General features: G+C 44.0%; 1 protein-coding gene across 1 annotated transcript in view; it reads right to left on the reverse strand.

The window, feature by feature from the left end:
* Positions 1–2106, reverse strand: part of dpys (dihydropyrimidinase) — a gene marked incomplete at both ends in the record, with an annotated part of 19571 nt that extends 17465 nt beyond the window's left edge. The window contains one exon of the mRNA XM_080857704.1: positions 1855–2106. Within this exon, the coding sequence (XP_080713830.1) occupies positions 1855–2106 (252 nt within the window). The remainder of the gene's footprint in view (positions 1–1854) is intronic.
* Positions 2107–17500: the final 15394 nt, after the last annotated feature.

The following is a 17500-nucleotide window of genomic DNA, read 5'->3' on the forward strand; positions in this document are numbered from 1 at the left end:
TGTTACTGAGGAGCGGGTCTGCTACTGAGGAGCGGGTCTGATACTGAGGAGCGGGTCTGCTACTGAGGAGCGGGTCTGCTACTGAGGAGCGGGTCTGATACTGAGGAGCGGTTCTGCTACTGAGGAGCGGGTCTACCAATGTAGAGCGGGTCTGTTACTGAGGAGCGGGTCTACCACTGCGGTGCGGGTCTGCCACTGAGGAGCGGGTCTACCACTTTAGAGCGGTTCTGCCACTGCGGTTTGGTTCTGTTACTGAGGAGCGGGTCTACCACTTTAGAGCGGTTCTGCCACTGCGGTTTGGTTCTGCTACTGAGGAGCGGGTCTACCACTTTAGAGCGGTTCTGCCACTGCGGTTTGGTTCTGTTACTGCGGTGCGGGTCTACCACTTTAGAGCGGTTCTGCCACTGAGGAGCGGGTCTGATACTGAGGAGCGGGTCTGCTACTGAGGAGCGGTTCTGCCACTTTAGAGCGGGTCTGCTACTGAGGAGCGGTTCTGCCACTGAGGAGCGGGTCTACCACTTTAGAGCGGGTCTGTTACTGAGGAGCGGTTCTGTTACTGAGGAGCGGGTCTACCAATGTAGAGCGGGTCTGTTACTGAGGAGCGGGTCTGCTACTGAGGAGCGGGTCTACCACTGAGGAGCGGGTCTACCACTTTAGAGCGGTTCTGCCACTGCGGTGCGGTTCTGCTACTGAGGAGCGGGTCTACCAGTGTATAGAGAGTCTGCCACTGAGGACCGTGTCTGCCACTGTAGATTTCCTTGTCGGTCCAAATGTTTAAATGGCTTCTAGAGCTATTTAAGGAAGCCACAAGATTGCACAATCATGCACAAACAGGCTTTCCTGTTAAGCAACCCCACATACGCATAATCTCTCACGCATATCCCCATATTCTATGTTTTATAATCTTGTCAGCCCGCTCTACTCTCTTCTCTGTAAAGGCGTGAAAGCACGTTTGAACAGCACTGTATGAACTCCTTGAGACTCCTTGAGATGCAGCTGCCTCAGACATACCAGGGCCAGGGCAAACATAACATCTAGCCTTGATGCTAACCTTAACACTAAACAACAACTTGCAGTTATATAATATGCAATCAAGCAGATTAACTGAGATCACAAATTAGTATAGAATGCTATGAGATTGCCATCCTGCGCCTGCAATATGGACTCCTTTCAACCTGATTCTGATTTAATGGTGGGATGACCCCATTTGTAAGGCAACCAGCCTGGGGTATATGAGACATGAGAGAACTTGTGAACTAACATGTTGCTGCAGTGAGGTTTATTTGCACTGCTTGCTATCTTTCATGGTTGGACGACGGGAGAAGAACTCTGAACCACAGACAAATATGTTTTAACCTTTGGATGGTTGTGTTTCATGTGAAGACTTAGGGTTATGCAGACCAGTCTCAGGTGTAAGCAGCAATAACCCCTGCAGTGCTCAAAATAACTGTTCTCAAAGAACTCCTTGTGACACTGTCAGAAGTAATATCATGAAAAAATACGAACGCATTTAACAGGGTTGTTTGTGCAGCCAATTACTCGCTTATTTATTCAAACAAGCAACATGTGTTTGTCACATGTGATTTAGGCCAACAAAAAAAAATGCACAATAAGGGATTTTAGATATCCAGAACATGCATGCGAGTGAGTGCTGTCTGTTTACATGCTCTAGACTTCTTACAAAGTCAGTAAAGTTGGTTGATGGAATAACGGAGACAACATAGATCCATCATAGTCCGGGTTTAATTACAAATTAACATATTTTTGAAAGTGAAAGGAATGTTTGCGTGTTTCCACTACGATCTGAAACTATAACAGGCAACATCATAAAGTCAGGCTGCACTTCGCCTTTACCTTGGTTCCAATGTGAAAGTCATCCACAGCTTTAGTGCCCATAAATGCCAACTCCATATGAGTGTGCGTGTCGATGCCTCCTGGCAACACCAATTTGTCCCGGGCATCAATGACCCGCACTCCATCGGGTAAATGCAGATTTAATCCGACCGCCACAATCTTTCCGTCTTCAATGTACACATCACCTAGTTGGGTGGAATCTTCGTTCACGATTTTTCCACCTTTGATAAGAATCCTATTTGGGCTAGCCATGCTTCCTTGTTTGGTTAAAAACACAAGAAGATGTATATATTAACTTGTTGGGTCATATGTGGGTTCTAAAATGGAGGGCACGACTTCACTTCGCTGCCTTTATCAACTCTGCACTTGGAACACTCAAGTTGTTGCAAGACCTTCCCCACAGGCAAAGTTCCCATGTAAATTTGCCACGACATACCTGCCAGTCTAGTTAAAAGCCTCATTGTGATTAACGATTAGCCTACTAGCGAAAATCCTTCACCAGTTATTACATTTACTTTTCTCAGAGAAACATGGGATTCAGAATAAATGATTATTACAACAACAAAAATAAACATTTTGTTATATTCTCCTCTCACATCTTTAAACAAATAAAACTGTAAAACCGCAAATCTGCTGTCTCTAAATGGCCAATAGATGGCTCTGCAGACTGCACTATCTGCATGAAGCATGAATTTAAGTTCAATTCAATGATAATAACTGAAGTAGCCTGCAGTGCCGTGCAAAACGTGTTTTTCACCCTTACAATTTTATTTTTTTTGCAAATTTGTAAAGGTAAATGTTTCAGACCCTTAAAACTAAATGAAATATAATACAATGGCAACTTATCTCGTCATAAAATAGCCTACCTTCTACATCTAGCCTACATGTTTACATTTATTGGGAGTTGCAAACAGACGTCCGGTCTTCCCGTACACATCGAGACGATCCATTACATGGACCTCGTGAACAGTAGGCCTAGACAACCTGTCCTACAGCCAACCCTAGGAAGGATTTTTAATGAACCTGTTTAACACATTTCAATTGTTTTAGAAACTGATCATGTTTACAACAGAGTCTGCAAATATGAGCAACATTTTTCGAGAAAGACTATTGAAAAAGAAACATGACTTTTCTTGCACTGTAGCCTGGCTAAACTGTGTCTAAAATATTCTATATGTCAGGCTTCCAAATCCATAAGGAACCACATTTAAAAAAAGACTATTAACTTATTCAACATTTTTGGTGTGTAAATATAGCTTCATCATAGCACTGGATGTGTAGCTAACACCCTGATGTTACTTGGAGTTCACAAACACCCTGTGCCAGTGAGAGATGTTGTAGCAAGCAACCAGGTGTTGCAGGAATGCTGTCAATGCAAACGGTTCCTCAGAGGTCTTCTGGTGTGAGCGGATCAGAGAGAGGTCATATGATACCCAGCTATTTGGCCCTCTGGCCCCAATTAACAGATAGCTCACAGCCATGTTGACATCAATATTTTACCTCGTCAGACAAGTATGATCAATTCAGAATAATTTAACTTTTTCCTCTTTTTACTTTGCAGGTCAATTCCTAAACCGCCATTCTGAAAACGAATGAGGAACATTTTCACCCAAGTTTATGTGTCAGGTACTTTATGTTTGTTTGTTGACAACCCTTTAAATAAAACAACCCCCCCCCCATCATGTTCATTATATATATATTCACTTCATATTAAAATGTGTTCATATCACACACACAAGCAAATCTGTTAAGATGGTTCCCTAAACTTGAGATAACAAGTATAGTTCATAGCTCTGTTAACTGGTGTGACACCTTGCATGTTTTACACACCACTTGCGGAGGTCTGAGCGCAGTAGCATCCTGTTAAATAGGCTGCAGTTAGACGGGAATACACACACCTGTTTATTAATCGGTATGGAAGACTGAGTATGAATGAAAATGTGTTCTTTCCCATGTGGTTTTTAATGGGATTCATATGTGAAAGAGTGAGAGAGGCCCGTTCTACCAGACAGAGTAACTGTGCGCATTCCAGGCGTTCCAGGCGAAAAAGAAATGCATTTCCATGTATAGATCACATGTATAGTTGTTGTTGTGGATGACTTATTGAGTGTAATTTGTAAATTAAACTAGTATGTACACGTTTAAAACATGTTATATAGTCTGTTTGAAGTACTCCACCATCAAAACACAGCTGTGTGTGGTAGGCCTACTGTATGTGTGGATAGGAAAGGAATGCACACACCTTATGACCTTCAGGCCCTGTGAGAAAGGCCTGAGCCGGCCACCTCACCATGTGGGAAGAAGCGTGGTAGAATGGGGTTGCACGAACACACGACGCAGGAGACAGTGGCTTCCATAAAAATAGCTAGATTTATTTACAACGGGGTTTAAAAAAAAAAAACATACAAACACAAACTGAACATGCTAAAGCCCGTACTAGACAAGGTACCCCTCTGAGCATTCAGGTTTGGTCTAGTACCTTGTCCAAGCTCAATCCAGCATGTTCAGTCTGTCCTCCCCTCTCAAACAATGAGGTGCAACTTAAGTAGGGCCACCTTGGTCCAATTAAGAGGTAATTGGACCCCTCCACAGTGGGGGGGGAATCCGGACCCAACCATTTAGGTAGTGGAGTCCAGTCCTTCTTCCCTCATGGACCACAGTGAGAAGGGGGAGGGACTTCGCCTTTTCACAGGCCCTCACTGACCACTTACCTCTCCCTTTTGTGGTACAGGTGTCCTCTGCACTGAAAATGACAACAGTACAAATGTCATCAATTCATGAGTGCGGACTAAGGGGTGTGATGGCTACAGGGTTTTCAGAAAACCAAACTGTGCGGAGTACTACAACCGCTCCACAGAAGGGTTGGATCACGCAGATAAACTGCACACACTGCAAAAAATGCCCCTCTAGATTTAAGACAAATAATTACATATTTAAGCAGGATTTTGCTTAAAACAAGCAAATTTGGCTGCCAGTGCGTTAAGCAAATTTGGCTTGTTAAGATTTCTTAAAATAAGAAATATTTGCTTGAAATAGGTAAAAATAACCTTACCAAGAAAGCACTAGGTAAGTGCAATTTAGCAAGAAACAAGACCAACTAGATTTTTTCATCTCAATATAAGAGTAATAACACTAGGTTAGAAAAGCATTTTTGCAGTGCATATCTCAGTTTTGTCCTGCTCAGAGTGAGCTGGAGCTGCCTTCGATACGGCCCAGCATCGAGGACTCTGCAGACGACATTTTGTTTGAGAGTTACAAACCCCCTCACTGAACATATCACTGATGGCCTCCCTCCTCCCGCGCAATGGCCTCCCACTCTGTGTATCTGTTTAGCAGATGACATGGATGGAGAGGGGAGCAAGTGAGCAAGTGGTTCTGATTTCCTAACACCAGTTCCACGCCAGCTGTGGGACCCACTGGCTTCAGGAGAACTCTATCTGTGGGACCCACTGGCTTCAGGTGGACCCTACCTGTGTGAACCACTGGCTTCAGGTGAACCCTACCTGCGTGAACAACTGGCTTCAGGTGAACCCTACCTGGGGGACCCACTGGCTTCAGGTGGACCCTACCTGTGTGAACCACTGGATTAAACCCTACCTGTCCTACGTAGGTTAGAAGGGCACATATTTGATTCACGTTTAGTTTACATTTCGTCATTTGGCAGATGCTTTTATCCAAAGCGACTTACAAGGATGTACACATTTTCCATTTTACACTGATGGCACACTGCACATCAGGAGCAATTAGGGATTCAGTGTCTTGCTCAAGGGCAATTCGACAGAGTCCGAAGTAGCAACCTTTTGATTACTTAACAACTTCTCTACCTATTGTACCACTGTCGCCCCCAGTCACAGTCCCCCGGCACACAGTCAATGGGCTCTACTCCTACCACTGTACAGCATCTGTGCACTACAGCTCTGTGTCACGCTGAGCAGGTTATGGTGACCTTGAGCAGGTTACGGTGACCTTGAAGAAGAATTATGTCTTCCTGTGGCTGGGATTCACATATCTTAACTGCGTCTAATTACATGCAGCCAGATGCTGTATACGCAGCGTTGCAATTTATATAGCAGTATTTTGTATTTGATTATAATAAATTATCTCATGCCAGTGTTCCTTTAATCATAAATATCAAATGGAAAAATAGGACTATGCGCACAGAGACCAACTGCACTCATAAACAAAATAAATAAATTAGCTATTGGGTTAAATTAAGTCACAGAATGAACTTATCATAGAGTCAAAAAACACAGAAACATGGCGATGTACCTATATGTCGCAAGGTTTTTAGAGGTATGATTTTCAACCACTTAGAGGACAATTTCATAGCTTAAGTTAGGAACCCAGCTCCCTCCGTACGCCCTCCTGAATCAACACGCCTCAGCCTGTTGAGAGGATCTGTGGTATGCCAATGTCACCGCCATCTTGTGCAACTTTATTTGTCATTGTCTGTATAAAAAAAAAGGAGGGGAAAAAAAACTTCACAGAGGAAACAAAGATGCGTGCATGGCTGAGATAAGCAACCCAACAGGGCTTAGGAGCACCTCACCTTCACCGACACAATAAACAATAACCAGTGACTTAAGAGGATTTACATAAGATGCAGCGAGAAGCAATCAATGTCTGAAATACTAACGAGACAGCCACGGCATCTCAAGCCTCTCAAACAGTTGAATTAACAAATCTGAGATTGGAGTCATTTTACAGTGGTTTTGCTGCAGTCATTTTACAGTGGTTTTGCTGCATTCACATATTCAGTGTACCCATATATACATACATGCATATATCAGGGTCAAAATTGAAAATATAAAATGAGGTAATATGACTAAAATGGCGTGTACATTTATAGTTCTATGCAGTAGTAGTTGTGTGTCTGTCCTTTAGAGACAGCCCTTACTGAGAGGGATTACTGCAATGACTCGTGGGGTTGCTGACACGCTACACCCGTTTGGCATGACTACATCCTTACTGTTTCCTGTGATTTGGAATCAAGCTGTTCCTTGACAGCCTCCTTGAAAGCACACCACAGATTTTGGTAAATGTGGCAAGATATTTTTTTTTATTTCTTTGTGTTCAAATACACTGCACTACACTGCCATTCAAATAAGAGGTTCTGAATATGAGTTCTGGAGTGAAAATTGTTTTCACAATCATACGTATCACTTGTGACCAAGTGATGACACATTTATTTGAAGCACAACTGCAAAAGTCTGCATTAATACCCCTCAAAAAATATATATTTTGCTAACATGAGAAGAATTACCTCAGAGGGACCTTTAGCCTGCACTTCCACCAGTTGGACTGCAGATGGCGGCCTTCACAACACATGACAGAAACAACATCACAATCAGAAATACATTTGAACATGCTTTGTTTTCAGTATTATTGAACAAAAAAACAGACACGTGGGTAACAATGAAATTTGAAGTTATTTTTAAACGTTATTTCCTTTACTGTCATTATTCTCCTCGTCTGGTTTGTATATAAATGTCAACACTTTATTGTCTTAAAACCTCCCAGGCCCACAATAAATGAATCACATTGGTTTTGAGATCAGTAACGTCAGTGAGGGCACGGGTGAAGCTCTGTTTCCCCCCGATTTTTTCGCAAACATTTGTTACCCTGTGGCTGCCCTTGTCCCTCGCTACAACAGATCAGCAGACTTTAAAAAATGTTAAGCCTTGAACAATGGCGAGGCGGAAAAATGTGGAGGGAAACAATTAAATTACGCCTTGCATGAAGTTTGCTTTTCATTTTGGGAGGCAAATTTAGTGCCGCGGTTAATCATTTTGCTGTCGAACACGATTTGCAAAAAATATTCAAGAGCTTTACGTGCCTCACTGCCCCCTCTGTATTGCGAAATAATGGGCCTCTTTCCAATTAAAAACTGCATTAAATCGCCAAAGTGTTACATGCACTTTAGCGGTATCTTCCTAAATAGGCCTTTCTGCTTGTGCAGATGTTGGCAGTACCTTTGGAGAGGGGTCTTTGGAATGCGTGGTCTTTGTGTTTATCTAGCGTTATTTAAGTCCGTTTGCATTTGTATGCATTACTGTAATGGCGTGCTTGCAGGGACAAAGCACATTGTTTACTGTAAAAAAAGAAAGAAAAAAAAGCATGTAGGCCAACGTTTATGGTGCATGTCACATAACCTGATGTCAGAAATATGTGAGCCACCTCTCTCTCTCCCTATCTCTCTCTCTCTCTCTCCCTCCTCCTGTGTGTGTGTGTGTGTGTGTGTGTGTGTGTGTGTATGTGTGTGTGTGTGTGTGTGTGTGTGTGTGTATGTGTGTGTTTCATCTCCATAAGCGTGCCCTGAACATCTGTCTTATTCTGCAACAACAAATTGCTGGGAGTGCGTATGGTTAATGTGTATTATTGTTGTGATACTCCAGTATTGAGCGTCCACTGGTGCAATACCTCGGTGGCACTCCTTCTGCCCTTTATACTGCCCCCTACCGCCCCTTACTGTTCCAACTGCTGCACTTTTAGGAAGGTTTGACCTCAGAAAGTGAACTAAATATCAGAAGGATTGAATCAACAGCACTCACAAAGTCATTTCTGTCAGGAGCTAAACAGAAGAAAGAAAAAAAGATAGATGGGTCCAATTCAGAGTGGGAGGAAGGAGAGAGAAGAGAGTCAATGTAAGTGCCTCTCCATGTGGCACTGAATGCGTTGTTGAACAACCTACCCCATCGCAATCTTCAAAGCGCTGCGTAAAAAAACTAGCTGCTGTCTAGTCTAGCTGTTACATAGCTGGTATTTCATGTTCACGAATCAAGGTTTCCTTACTCTCATTAGACTAAGTAGTAAGCCACTGAGCTCTGATCACCAAACCCTCTGTGGGCATTTTGTGAAGGGCTTTTACCCCTTAAGTCTATGCATGCATATTTGAACTGGCACCTGCAGGAATGTATAGATATTTATAGAATAAAGAGGTAAAGATATCTTTCTAAATAAATTCTTAGAAAGAGAAATTTTGAAAAAAAAAAAATCTGAATCCTGCGGTGTACAGCATTTGACACTCAGAAAACAAACAGTAGGTATCATATGCAAGATGTTAATTAATGTGAATAATTAAAACATCACCTTCACCACCATAACACAACACATAAATGCTACAATACCCCCTATGATACAGATATCAATTTTTTTACCAACAAAAGCTGAAAAACTAAATATAATTTCCATTTAACTGATGCTACTTTGCACAGGCGCCTTCAGAGTAAGAACAGAAGTAGCTGTATATGAATGATATCTGAGGACTGAAAATACAAAGGCATAATAATGACCTCTTTATGTAGTGAAGATAGTTGTACAATATAAATATATATGAGCTGGTAAATAATGATTCTGCACATACATGGCATGGACATCCATAAAACTGCCAGCATACAAAATCCCTCTCCCATAATTGGAAGCAATTTCAGTCTGCCCTTCATTTCCTCCTGAAACATTTGAAACGTGGCAGAACAAGAGTGCAAGAAGCAGTCGTCACACAGAAGCCATACTATCTATTTTGGCTAATTAAAAGATTTGCAAATACACATGTCAGCTGATTATCACGTACACAACTGTCTTCTTCCGCAGCGGTCCCCAGTTGCATCAGTATTCCGGAACTCATTTGCCTCAGCAAAATCTGATGTTTATTTAGAATGAATCAATCTACTTACCATTGAGTTAATTAATTGATATTTTAATGCTATTCTTATAATTGGAGCTGGATGAATCCCAGAACAAAGCAAGCCGATGAACACAAATAGAAGTGATCAATGTAATACACACATTTTTTCTATTATTTTCCTCTCGACTCATGAGGGGGGGCTGTGTGTCCCTCAGCCGGCTTTAGTGGGGGGTTGCTCCGCCACTAGATGACACCGTTGGGCAACAGAGTGATTCCACACCAAGCACACTTTCTCTCTCTCTCTCTCTTTCACTCTCTCTCTCTCTTTCCCTCTCTCTCTTTCTTTCTCTCTCTCTAAACCCACTGCATTTTTTTTTGCTCCCTTCATTCCTTCCTCGCCCACAAATTGGGGCACAATGCAATATTCTGGGGGGATACTTTTCCAACACCTTCACTTTTTGAAGACACCTTCTGCCGTGCCCTAAATGGATCAGCCATGAAGGGCAAAGGGGGGGATGTCAGCTTGTGTATCGGAGAGCGTGCAGAACTCACCAGCATCCTGTTTAAGGGAGGACCAGCTAGCTGATATTTACACTTATCGACAGGAAATCAAAGAGGACATTTTCCCAGTGTCTTAAGCCAGCTGATAATGTTTACACTGTCTCGCCACTGAGAAGTAATAGCAGGACGTCTATGGATCATTAATGCTACAGGGTGTGTGGAAGAAAGCCCAGGCACATCCCCTCAGAGAAGGGTGCAGGGTAAATGAATGTGCACAGACAGCTGAGAGCTTGCTTTCATGCAAGCGTGTTGATCCTCGTGTCAAAATATGGGTTTTAAGTTAGGAAATAAATGTTTTTGAGGGTTTTAAGAAGCGTAGTAGAAAACATATGAAACAAATACAAGTAGAAGACTTTCATCATGTTAGAAATATCACGTTGCATGTATTCGTTCTGTGCTATCTATAGCGGTTGTTTATCTTAGGCTCTGAGGTGATTTTACACATTCAACTTCAAATATTTATACAGCAATGAGGGACGCGTGTAAATATTTAATGTCATAATCAGCATCATGATCAATCATTTTAATCCTGGCTTTTGATCATTCTGAATACATCTCGAGCTCCTCTTTTTGTCTGATAATGTTTGCAATCTTCCTTTCCACGGGCGTTCAAAGACAAATATAAAATAAAAAAAACCTTGTCACATCCTTTATCTGAAAGAACAATTATTTCCTCATCCCTTTAGCTTATCAGCTCTGATGATCAAATCAGATAGATGTGACAGCTAAATAAATATGTAAACGCAAAGCAACACACCAGCACTGATTCCTCTCCCAGATAGACACACTCTCACACGACGACGACGACGCGAGGCTGCATTGCTAGCAGGATGACAAGTGGCGCACCAGGGGAGCTAAAGGAGTGATTCTTCCTCCTCCTCCTCCTCCTGCTGCTTCTGCTCCTCCTTCCCCCCTTTTCATATCGTTTGATGATCCAGATATCATTTGTAATAAATTATTTACACTGTATGTTATTTATCTATATGTAAATGAGCGTGATTCGTGAACAGGTTCGGAGATAGGAGCATTGTGTGCAGAGGAAAAATGTGTGTGCACACCCTGGCTCTGATTGATTCTTTTCTTTCCCCTGCACTGGTCCTGTGATAACTGATTGATGTTGAGCACTCGAGCCAAAATTACACATCGGTCAAGTTACCTCATATGATTTCATATTTCTGTTGGATTTTTCATTTTTGTGTGTGACACTTGTCATTCGGGCATAAATGTTTGTTTTGCTTTTATTTGCCCAGCAAATTTTATCTTTTCTAATCTTTTCTTTATTCAAATACATCTCATTTAGAGACAACAATACAACAGCACACAAAATGCTATAGATATCATTATTTTCTTCTTTTCTAAAGATTACAATTTCAAAATTAAAAAGTATATATATTTTCATATACATTTATATTTTTATCGTACGATAATCCCTCGAGTGTAGACAGATGCTGCAGAATCGGAAGTAACCCTCTAAAATCAGGGTTCCCATATTACTTGCCACTGAGTGTCGTGCAGGGTAGACATGCTCTGTCTTTTTATAGCATGCTGGTGAGCATCTAAGCTTTAATACTTTGGGTTGTCGCCTGCTCCCTTATTCCCCACATGCTTTGAAACATGTAAGTCTCTTTTCAATCAGTTTTTTGAGCCCAGCATCGATATTGGACGGCGTCCGTGAAAAGAAGAGGAGCTTTGGCCGCTTGATGTGAGGAAATTGCCACGGGAAGGGGATTGGCTTGACCTAGCTTTTTCTACCCCAAACGAAAGAAGAGGAGACAAAAAAAACACCACTATATTTAACCAAATCTGCAGCTTACTCCAAAAACACATGATAATGATATCCTCTTAACATGCCATCCAGTCGCATTACTGTCTGTGTGACAGAGGCAGACAGCATCCAAGATGGCAGGAGACAACTGTCCCTGCCATGACCAAAGCGAGTGCCCCCCCCCCCCCCCCCATGAAATTTGCCATGATTTCCCACAGATCAACTAAATACATGCAAACCGCTGTTATTATCTGACCAGTGGTCGCCGTCGACAGAATCATCCGCCACATTATTGTTGTTTCTCGCTCAAAATGACACATTGGTTTCCACGACCTCCAAATGCAGAGGAGAAAGGTCGAGAGAAGTGTTTTGCCCACAGTAGCACTCTCGCTCCCTGCCATAACAGGCTTATGCTTGTTCACGATTAGCCTAGCATGGGTGAATCGCCCCCTTTTGTCTCCCCGCTGCATCTCTTAAAATAACATCTTTCATGAGTTTCCTGTTGTTTTCCCAGAATCTTAATTAGCGATTAGTTAGGAATAATTCTCAAATCGCCTAATTCCTTTTTTCCCCTCTCCTCCTCCTCCTCCTCCTCCTCCTCCTCCTCCTCCTCCTCCTTCTTCTTCTTCCTCGACGCTCGGCAGCAGAGAGTGTGTTATTTTAATTAAGCAGGGGTCAGATGTATTAACGCAGTGGGCTAGCGCCAAATGATGCAACCCGCCTCAAACGCACTGTCCCCGGGACGCCACGTCTACTCCTCCCCAAAAACAACAAGGAGGGGGCCGAGGGGTTGTGCGTGTTTGTGTGTGTGTGTGTGTGTGTGTGTTGGGGGGGGGGGGGGGGCTCATCAGGGGGCAGGTTTATGTTCTCTTGAACAGCCTAATGATTCTTTTTGATTAGATGTTTAAATCGGGTTGTGTAGGAAAGGATGTGTGTGTGTGTGTGTGTGTGTGTGTGTGTGTGTGTGTGTGTGTGTGTGTGTGTGTGGGGAGGGGGGGGGGGATGGGTGGGGTGTAGGGGGGTGGAAGAGGGGTTGATAGGAACGGAGAAATGAAACGAAGAGATAGAGAGAGACAGAGACTTAAAAGAGGAAGAGTCTCCAATGCGGCCTGCAGAAGAGGCTTGATCAGACCATAAATCAAAATGTCCGGGTCCTATCGTGATTCAGATCTTTTGACAGTAAAATTGCTTGCTTTCTTCACCACATTGCATTATGGCAGGAAGGCACATGGTAAATAAAGAACCATCAGACGACAGATCAGCCGGGCAGATTCAACTGTTTCTAAGAGGACCAACTCAACTTAAAGAAGTGACCAAGAAACAAATCTAAGAATCTCACGAAACTTTACAAGGTTACAGCATAGCCTTTTTACCAAAGTACCATGAAACTGAAAAACATTAAAACATTATAACAGCCTTTGTGGGCCTTGTTCACTTGTCTGAAATAATGCCTCCTCAGCTGTCGAGTGAAATAACACACGCTTGTCTAACCACCGTAACTCGCTGAAAAGATTCCTTAGCATGTCAAGAAAAGAAAAAAAAGTGTACAAAGCATTGGCTTTTTTTTTCTCTGGCTTCATGGAGTGTCTGAGGGGCAGACACACACACACACACACACACACACACACACACACACACACACACACACACACACACACACACACACACACACACTGACTCTGCTGAAAGACAAGAAAGGACTGATATTAAAAAGTGCTGGGGGACTGGGGCCCGCCTGGCTGCCTGGAAGGCCCCCAATGCTGACTGACACCCTCTCATTGATAGTGAAATCTAGCAGGTGCATTTACGTGCTCTCCTCTGATCTGTACACCCGCCGCACTTGTCTTCTTAGCGTGCTCTGTAATATGCAGCTTCAAAGATCAGTACGAACGCCATGCGGCGCGATAAGATCTGCAGTGTGGAGTTCTCCTTCCCTTTTCTCCGCTTCTCCCTTCTACCCAACCCCCCCACCCCCGCCCCCCCCACGCTCTCAATCTCTCACTCCCCCCCCCAGCCCCACTACCTCCACCACTGCCTTCAACACCAAAACACTCTTTTCGGTTTTCCGTACGAAAATGTCAGTTTAATCGCATCTTAATGCTTTGATAATGGGCTCCTTTTTACACGTGCGAAGCACAGCCACATCAGTGTCTTAAAGGGAGCAGGCTGAAGAAAGAAAGAAGGAAAGGAGGAAAGAAAGGAGGCTTTTGAAAGAAAAAGAAAAAAGATCTCGGGGAAATTAAATTCGCCTTGGTTTGCTATACTGGGCACAGGCCCTTGGTCTCCATTTGACCCAACTTGACTATACCGTCGAGTCATTAATTGTTTCACACAAAGACACAGAGAGAGAGAGATCAGACAACTCCGATTAAGTCTCCGATCAAGGAAACACGCGAAACACAGAAACGCTGCAAAAGAGGGGGGGGACATTATTAGGTGTTCCTTAGAATCAAAGTGGCGTCTTCAAAGGAATGAATGAACGCATTGTTTGGATTGTGAACCATGTTTTGAAGATTGCCTGCACAGTATTTGCACTGTATTAACGTGACATGAAGAGAAGGGCCAGAGTGAGCCTATAGAGTACACACACATGTATGTGTATATAGACTACACACACATGTCTGTGTATATAGACATGTATGTGAACACATTGAGAGCCTATAGAGTACACACACATGTATGTGAATATAGACTACACACACACAGTATGTGTATATAGACTACACACACATGTATGTGAACACAGTAAGAGACCAGATCTATAGACTACACACACATGTATGTGAACACAGAGAGATCATATAGAGTACACACATGTATGTGAACAGAGAGAGAGCCTATAGAGTACACACACATGTATGTGTATGTAGAGTACACACACATGTATGTAGAGTACACACACATGTATGTGAACACAGTAAGAGACCAGAGAAGACAACCCACGTGAACTGCAACACAAGTAACCCACATGAACGGACACACAAGTCGTGCAGAAACCACAAGAGCTAGGTGGAGCAAATCCAAACGAGTCACTTTTGTTTCTTTCATAGATTGCAGGTGCACAACCAGCTGCTAGGGCTTAGATGACGTTTTCTTTTTTTTCTTCTTCCCAATTCCTTCATGCCTGTCACTCAAAGTGACAGGCAGGTGAGGTTGGAGATGTGCAATCCCTCAAATCAGCGGCCATCACAATCTCTCTTTTTTAACGACGGACGGCTGGATGGAAGACATGAGAGGAGGAGGAACTAGCGACCGAGCAGCAATCACCAGCCTGATGTGTTGAGTGAAGAGGAGTCACTCAAATATACCTTGACAACTTTGGAACAATAATGGGCAGATTGGACATGACTGTCGCCTTACCTTGTGTGTGTGTGTGTGTGTGTGTGTGTGTGTGTGTGTGTGTGTGTGTGTGTGTGTGTGTGTGTGTGTGTGTGTGTGTGTGTGTGTGTGTGTGTGTGTGTGTGTGTGTGTGTGTGAGTGAGTGTGTGTGTGTGTGTGTGTTTGCCTTTTGAAGGGGGTGAGTGTGAATGTTTTTCTACATTTGCACCTTTTTTTCCTGAAGAAAAGTCCGGAGTGGCAAACCTTGAGGCGGTGTGGTAAATCCCCCAAAGGGCCCCTTCACTACTACAGATGGAGGAGCGAGCAGCACTGTGCCTCTCTGTGTGTGTGTGTGTGTGTGTGTGTGTGTGTGTGTGTGTGTGTGTGTGTGTGAGTGTGTGTGTGTGTGTCTGCCCCTTCACTACCACAGATGGAGGAGCGAGCAGCTCTGTGCTTCTGTCCCAGTCTGACTCCATCTGCGTCAAATGAAATGGCGGGCAACATCAGCCAGTCACACAGCAGCCTTTTGACAAATAGCAACATTACTCCTGCGGTCTAGTAACACCAACATTGCTTTTTCTCCCCTCTCCCCCCTTCTCTCTCTCTCTCTCTCTCTCTCTCTCCCCCTTCTCTCTCTCTCTCTCTCTCTCCCCCTTCTCTCTCTCTCTCGCTCACCCTTCTCTCTCTCTCTGTCTCTCTCTCTCCCTTCTCTCTCTCTCTCCCCCTTCTCTCTCTCTCTCTCCCCCTTCTCTCTCTCTCTCTCTCTCTTCTCTCTCTCTCTCTCTCTCTCTCCCCCTTCTCTCTCTCTCTCTCTCTCTCTCTCTCTCTCTCTCTCTCGCTCCAACTCTTTCTCGATGCGAAGCACAGAGTGAACCCGCTTAGTGTAATCACTCAGTCAAAGCGCACACGGGGCCCCACGGAGGGCAGTGGAGTCTGGGTACACAACATTATCTGCGCCTCAAGATGGATCCTTGACTAATCCCAGAGTCTGCCACGAGATACTCCCCCATGATGCTGAGGGACGGGGAGGGAGGCAGCGCGCTGGCTGGATCGGGGTGGGGCTCCCCGGTCGCCTATTCCCACGCACTGGAGGCTCGGCTGGGTCCTGGCCCCGTGCACCTTGAAGTCCGGCCGACCGGATCGGCGGGAGGCCGACCCCGGATCTCATTCCTGGGGCCCGTTTATCGATGAAAAAACGCTGGCAGCCCGGCCGCCCCCAAGCTCGGCGGCGCCCGTGCAGACAGATATTTTGTTGTTTGCTTTGTTTTGTTTCCAATTACTTTTCAAGCAGTGAGCCATCCCACCCCCCCATCCCCCATTCCCCATCCCCCCCCCACACCACCCAGATATAACTGCTGAAGCAACAAGATCCCCTCCTCTTTATCTCTTAATGAGCTGGATTGCATGGTTCTGTCATAAGTGGTGGATTTGGTGGTTATTTGCCGAAACACAGACTGCTGCATTGTGTGTGACTCCACACTCGCGGCGGCGTTCCTCTTTGATTCGGACTAATGGTGCCCCACCAAGCAACATAATGTAGGGGGTGTGTGCCGAATCCCCTAATTCCAAATCGTCTCAAAGAGCCGCGCATGTAGCAAGAGAAACAACCACACAATGACACACAAATGAAGTGAAGTGATGAGGCCAGTGAGAGAGGAAAACCCCTCCCCGAATGATTGCGAACATGAAAAATCAGAGTATTGACAGAATCGGCAGCCATTATTTGCAACGACTCAAAGAGGAAACGACACCATGCTGAGTCTCTTTGCACAGTTGACAAACTCGATGTAATTAAATTCTATTCTGAGCGTTTACAACTGAGAAGTGTGCTGAAGTCTTTTCCTTTCATTTGCACATAGATTGGACCGCCAGCGTAAAAAACACAGAGAGGCATCGAGCCACTTACATTTGGTCAATAGGATTAATTCAATGATACAAAAAGAAATTACATGTGTGCTTCATGTCAAATGAGAACAAGAACACATTAAAAAAAGAAGTCCATGCAAGATGGTCATGTGGATGTAAAAGAAAATAAAAAAAACATTGTGTGTCAAAAGCATGGCTCAACATGCAAGGAGAGCGTCACTTTTACTGGCGCCTAGCCAGCAGCCTGATGCCCAAATGTCAGCCTTTAGCTTGAAACGTCTCCGAAACCGGCCAGTGAATTATTTTTAGCGTTGGCTGGGGGAGCGAGAGAGGGGAGAGAAGAGAAGATAAAGTTTGCGAGGCGCACAAGTAGGTCATCTTTCACACCGTGGTGGTGCCTCAAACCCGGTACTAGTTACAATTACACATCTCCGGTCCAAGTCTTAATCCAGCCTGAGCCAGACCCAATTCAAGCTCTCCTCCTCCTGGCTCCTATTGCAGTCTCGGCAATC

This window comes from Sprattus sprattus (assembly GCF_963457725.1).
Source record: "Sprattus sprattus genome assembly, chromosome: 19".
Lineage (NCBI taxonomy): Eukaryota > Metazoa > Chordata > Actinopteri > Clupeiformes > Clupeidae > Sprattus > Sprattus sprattus.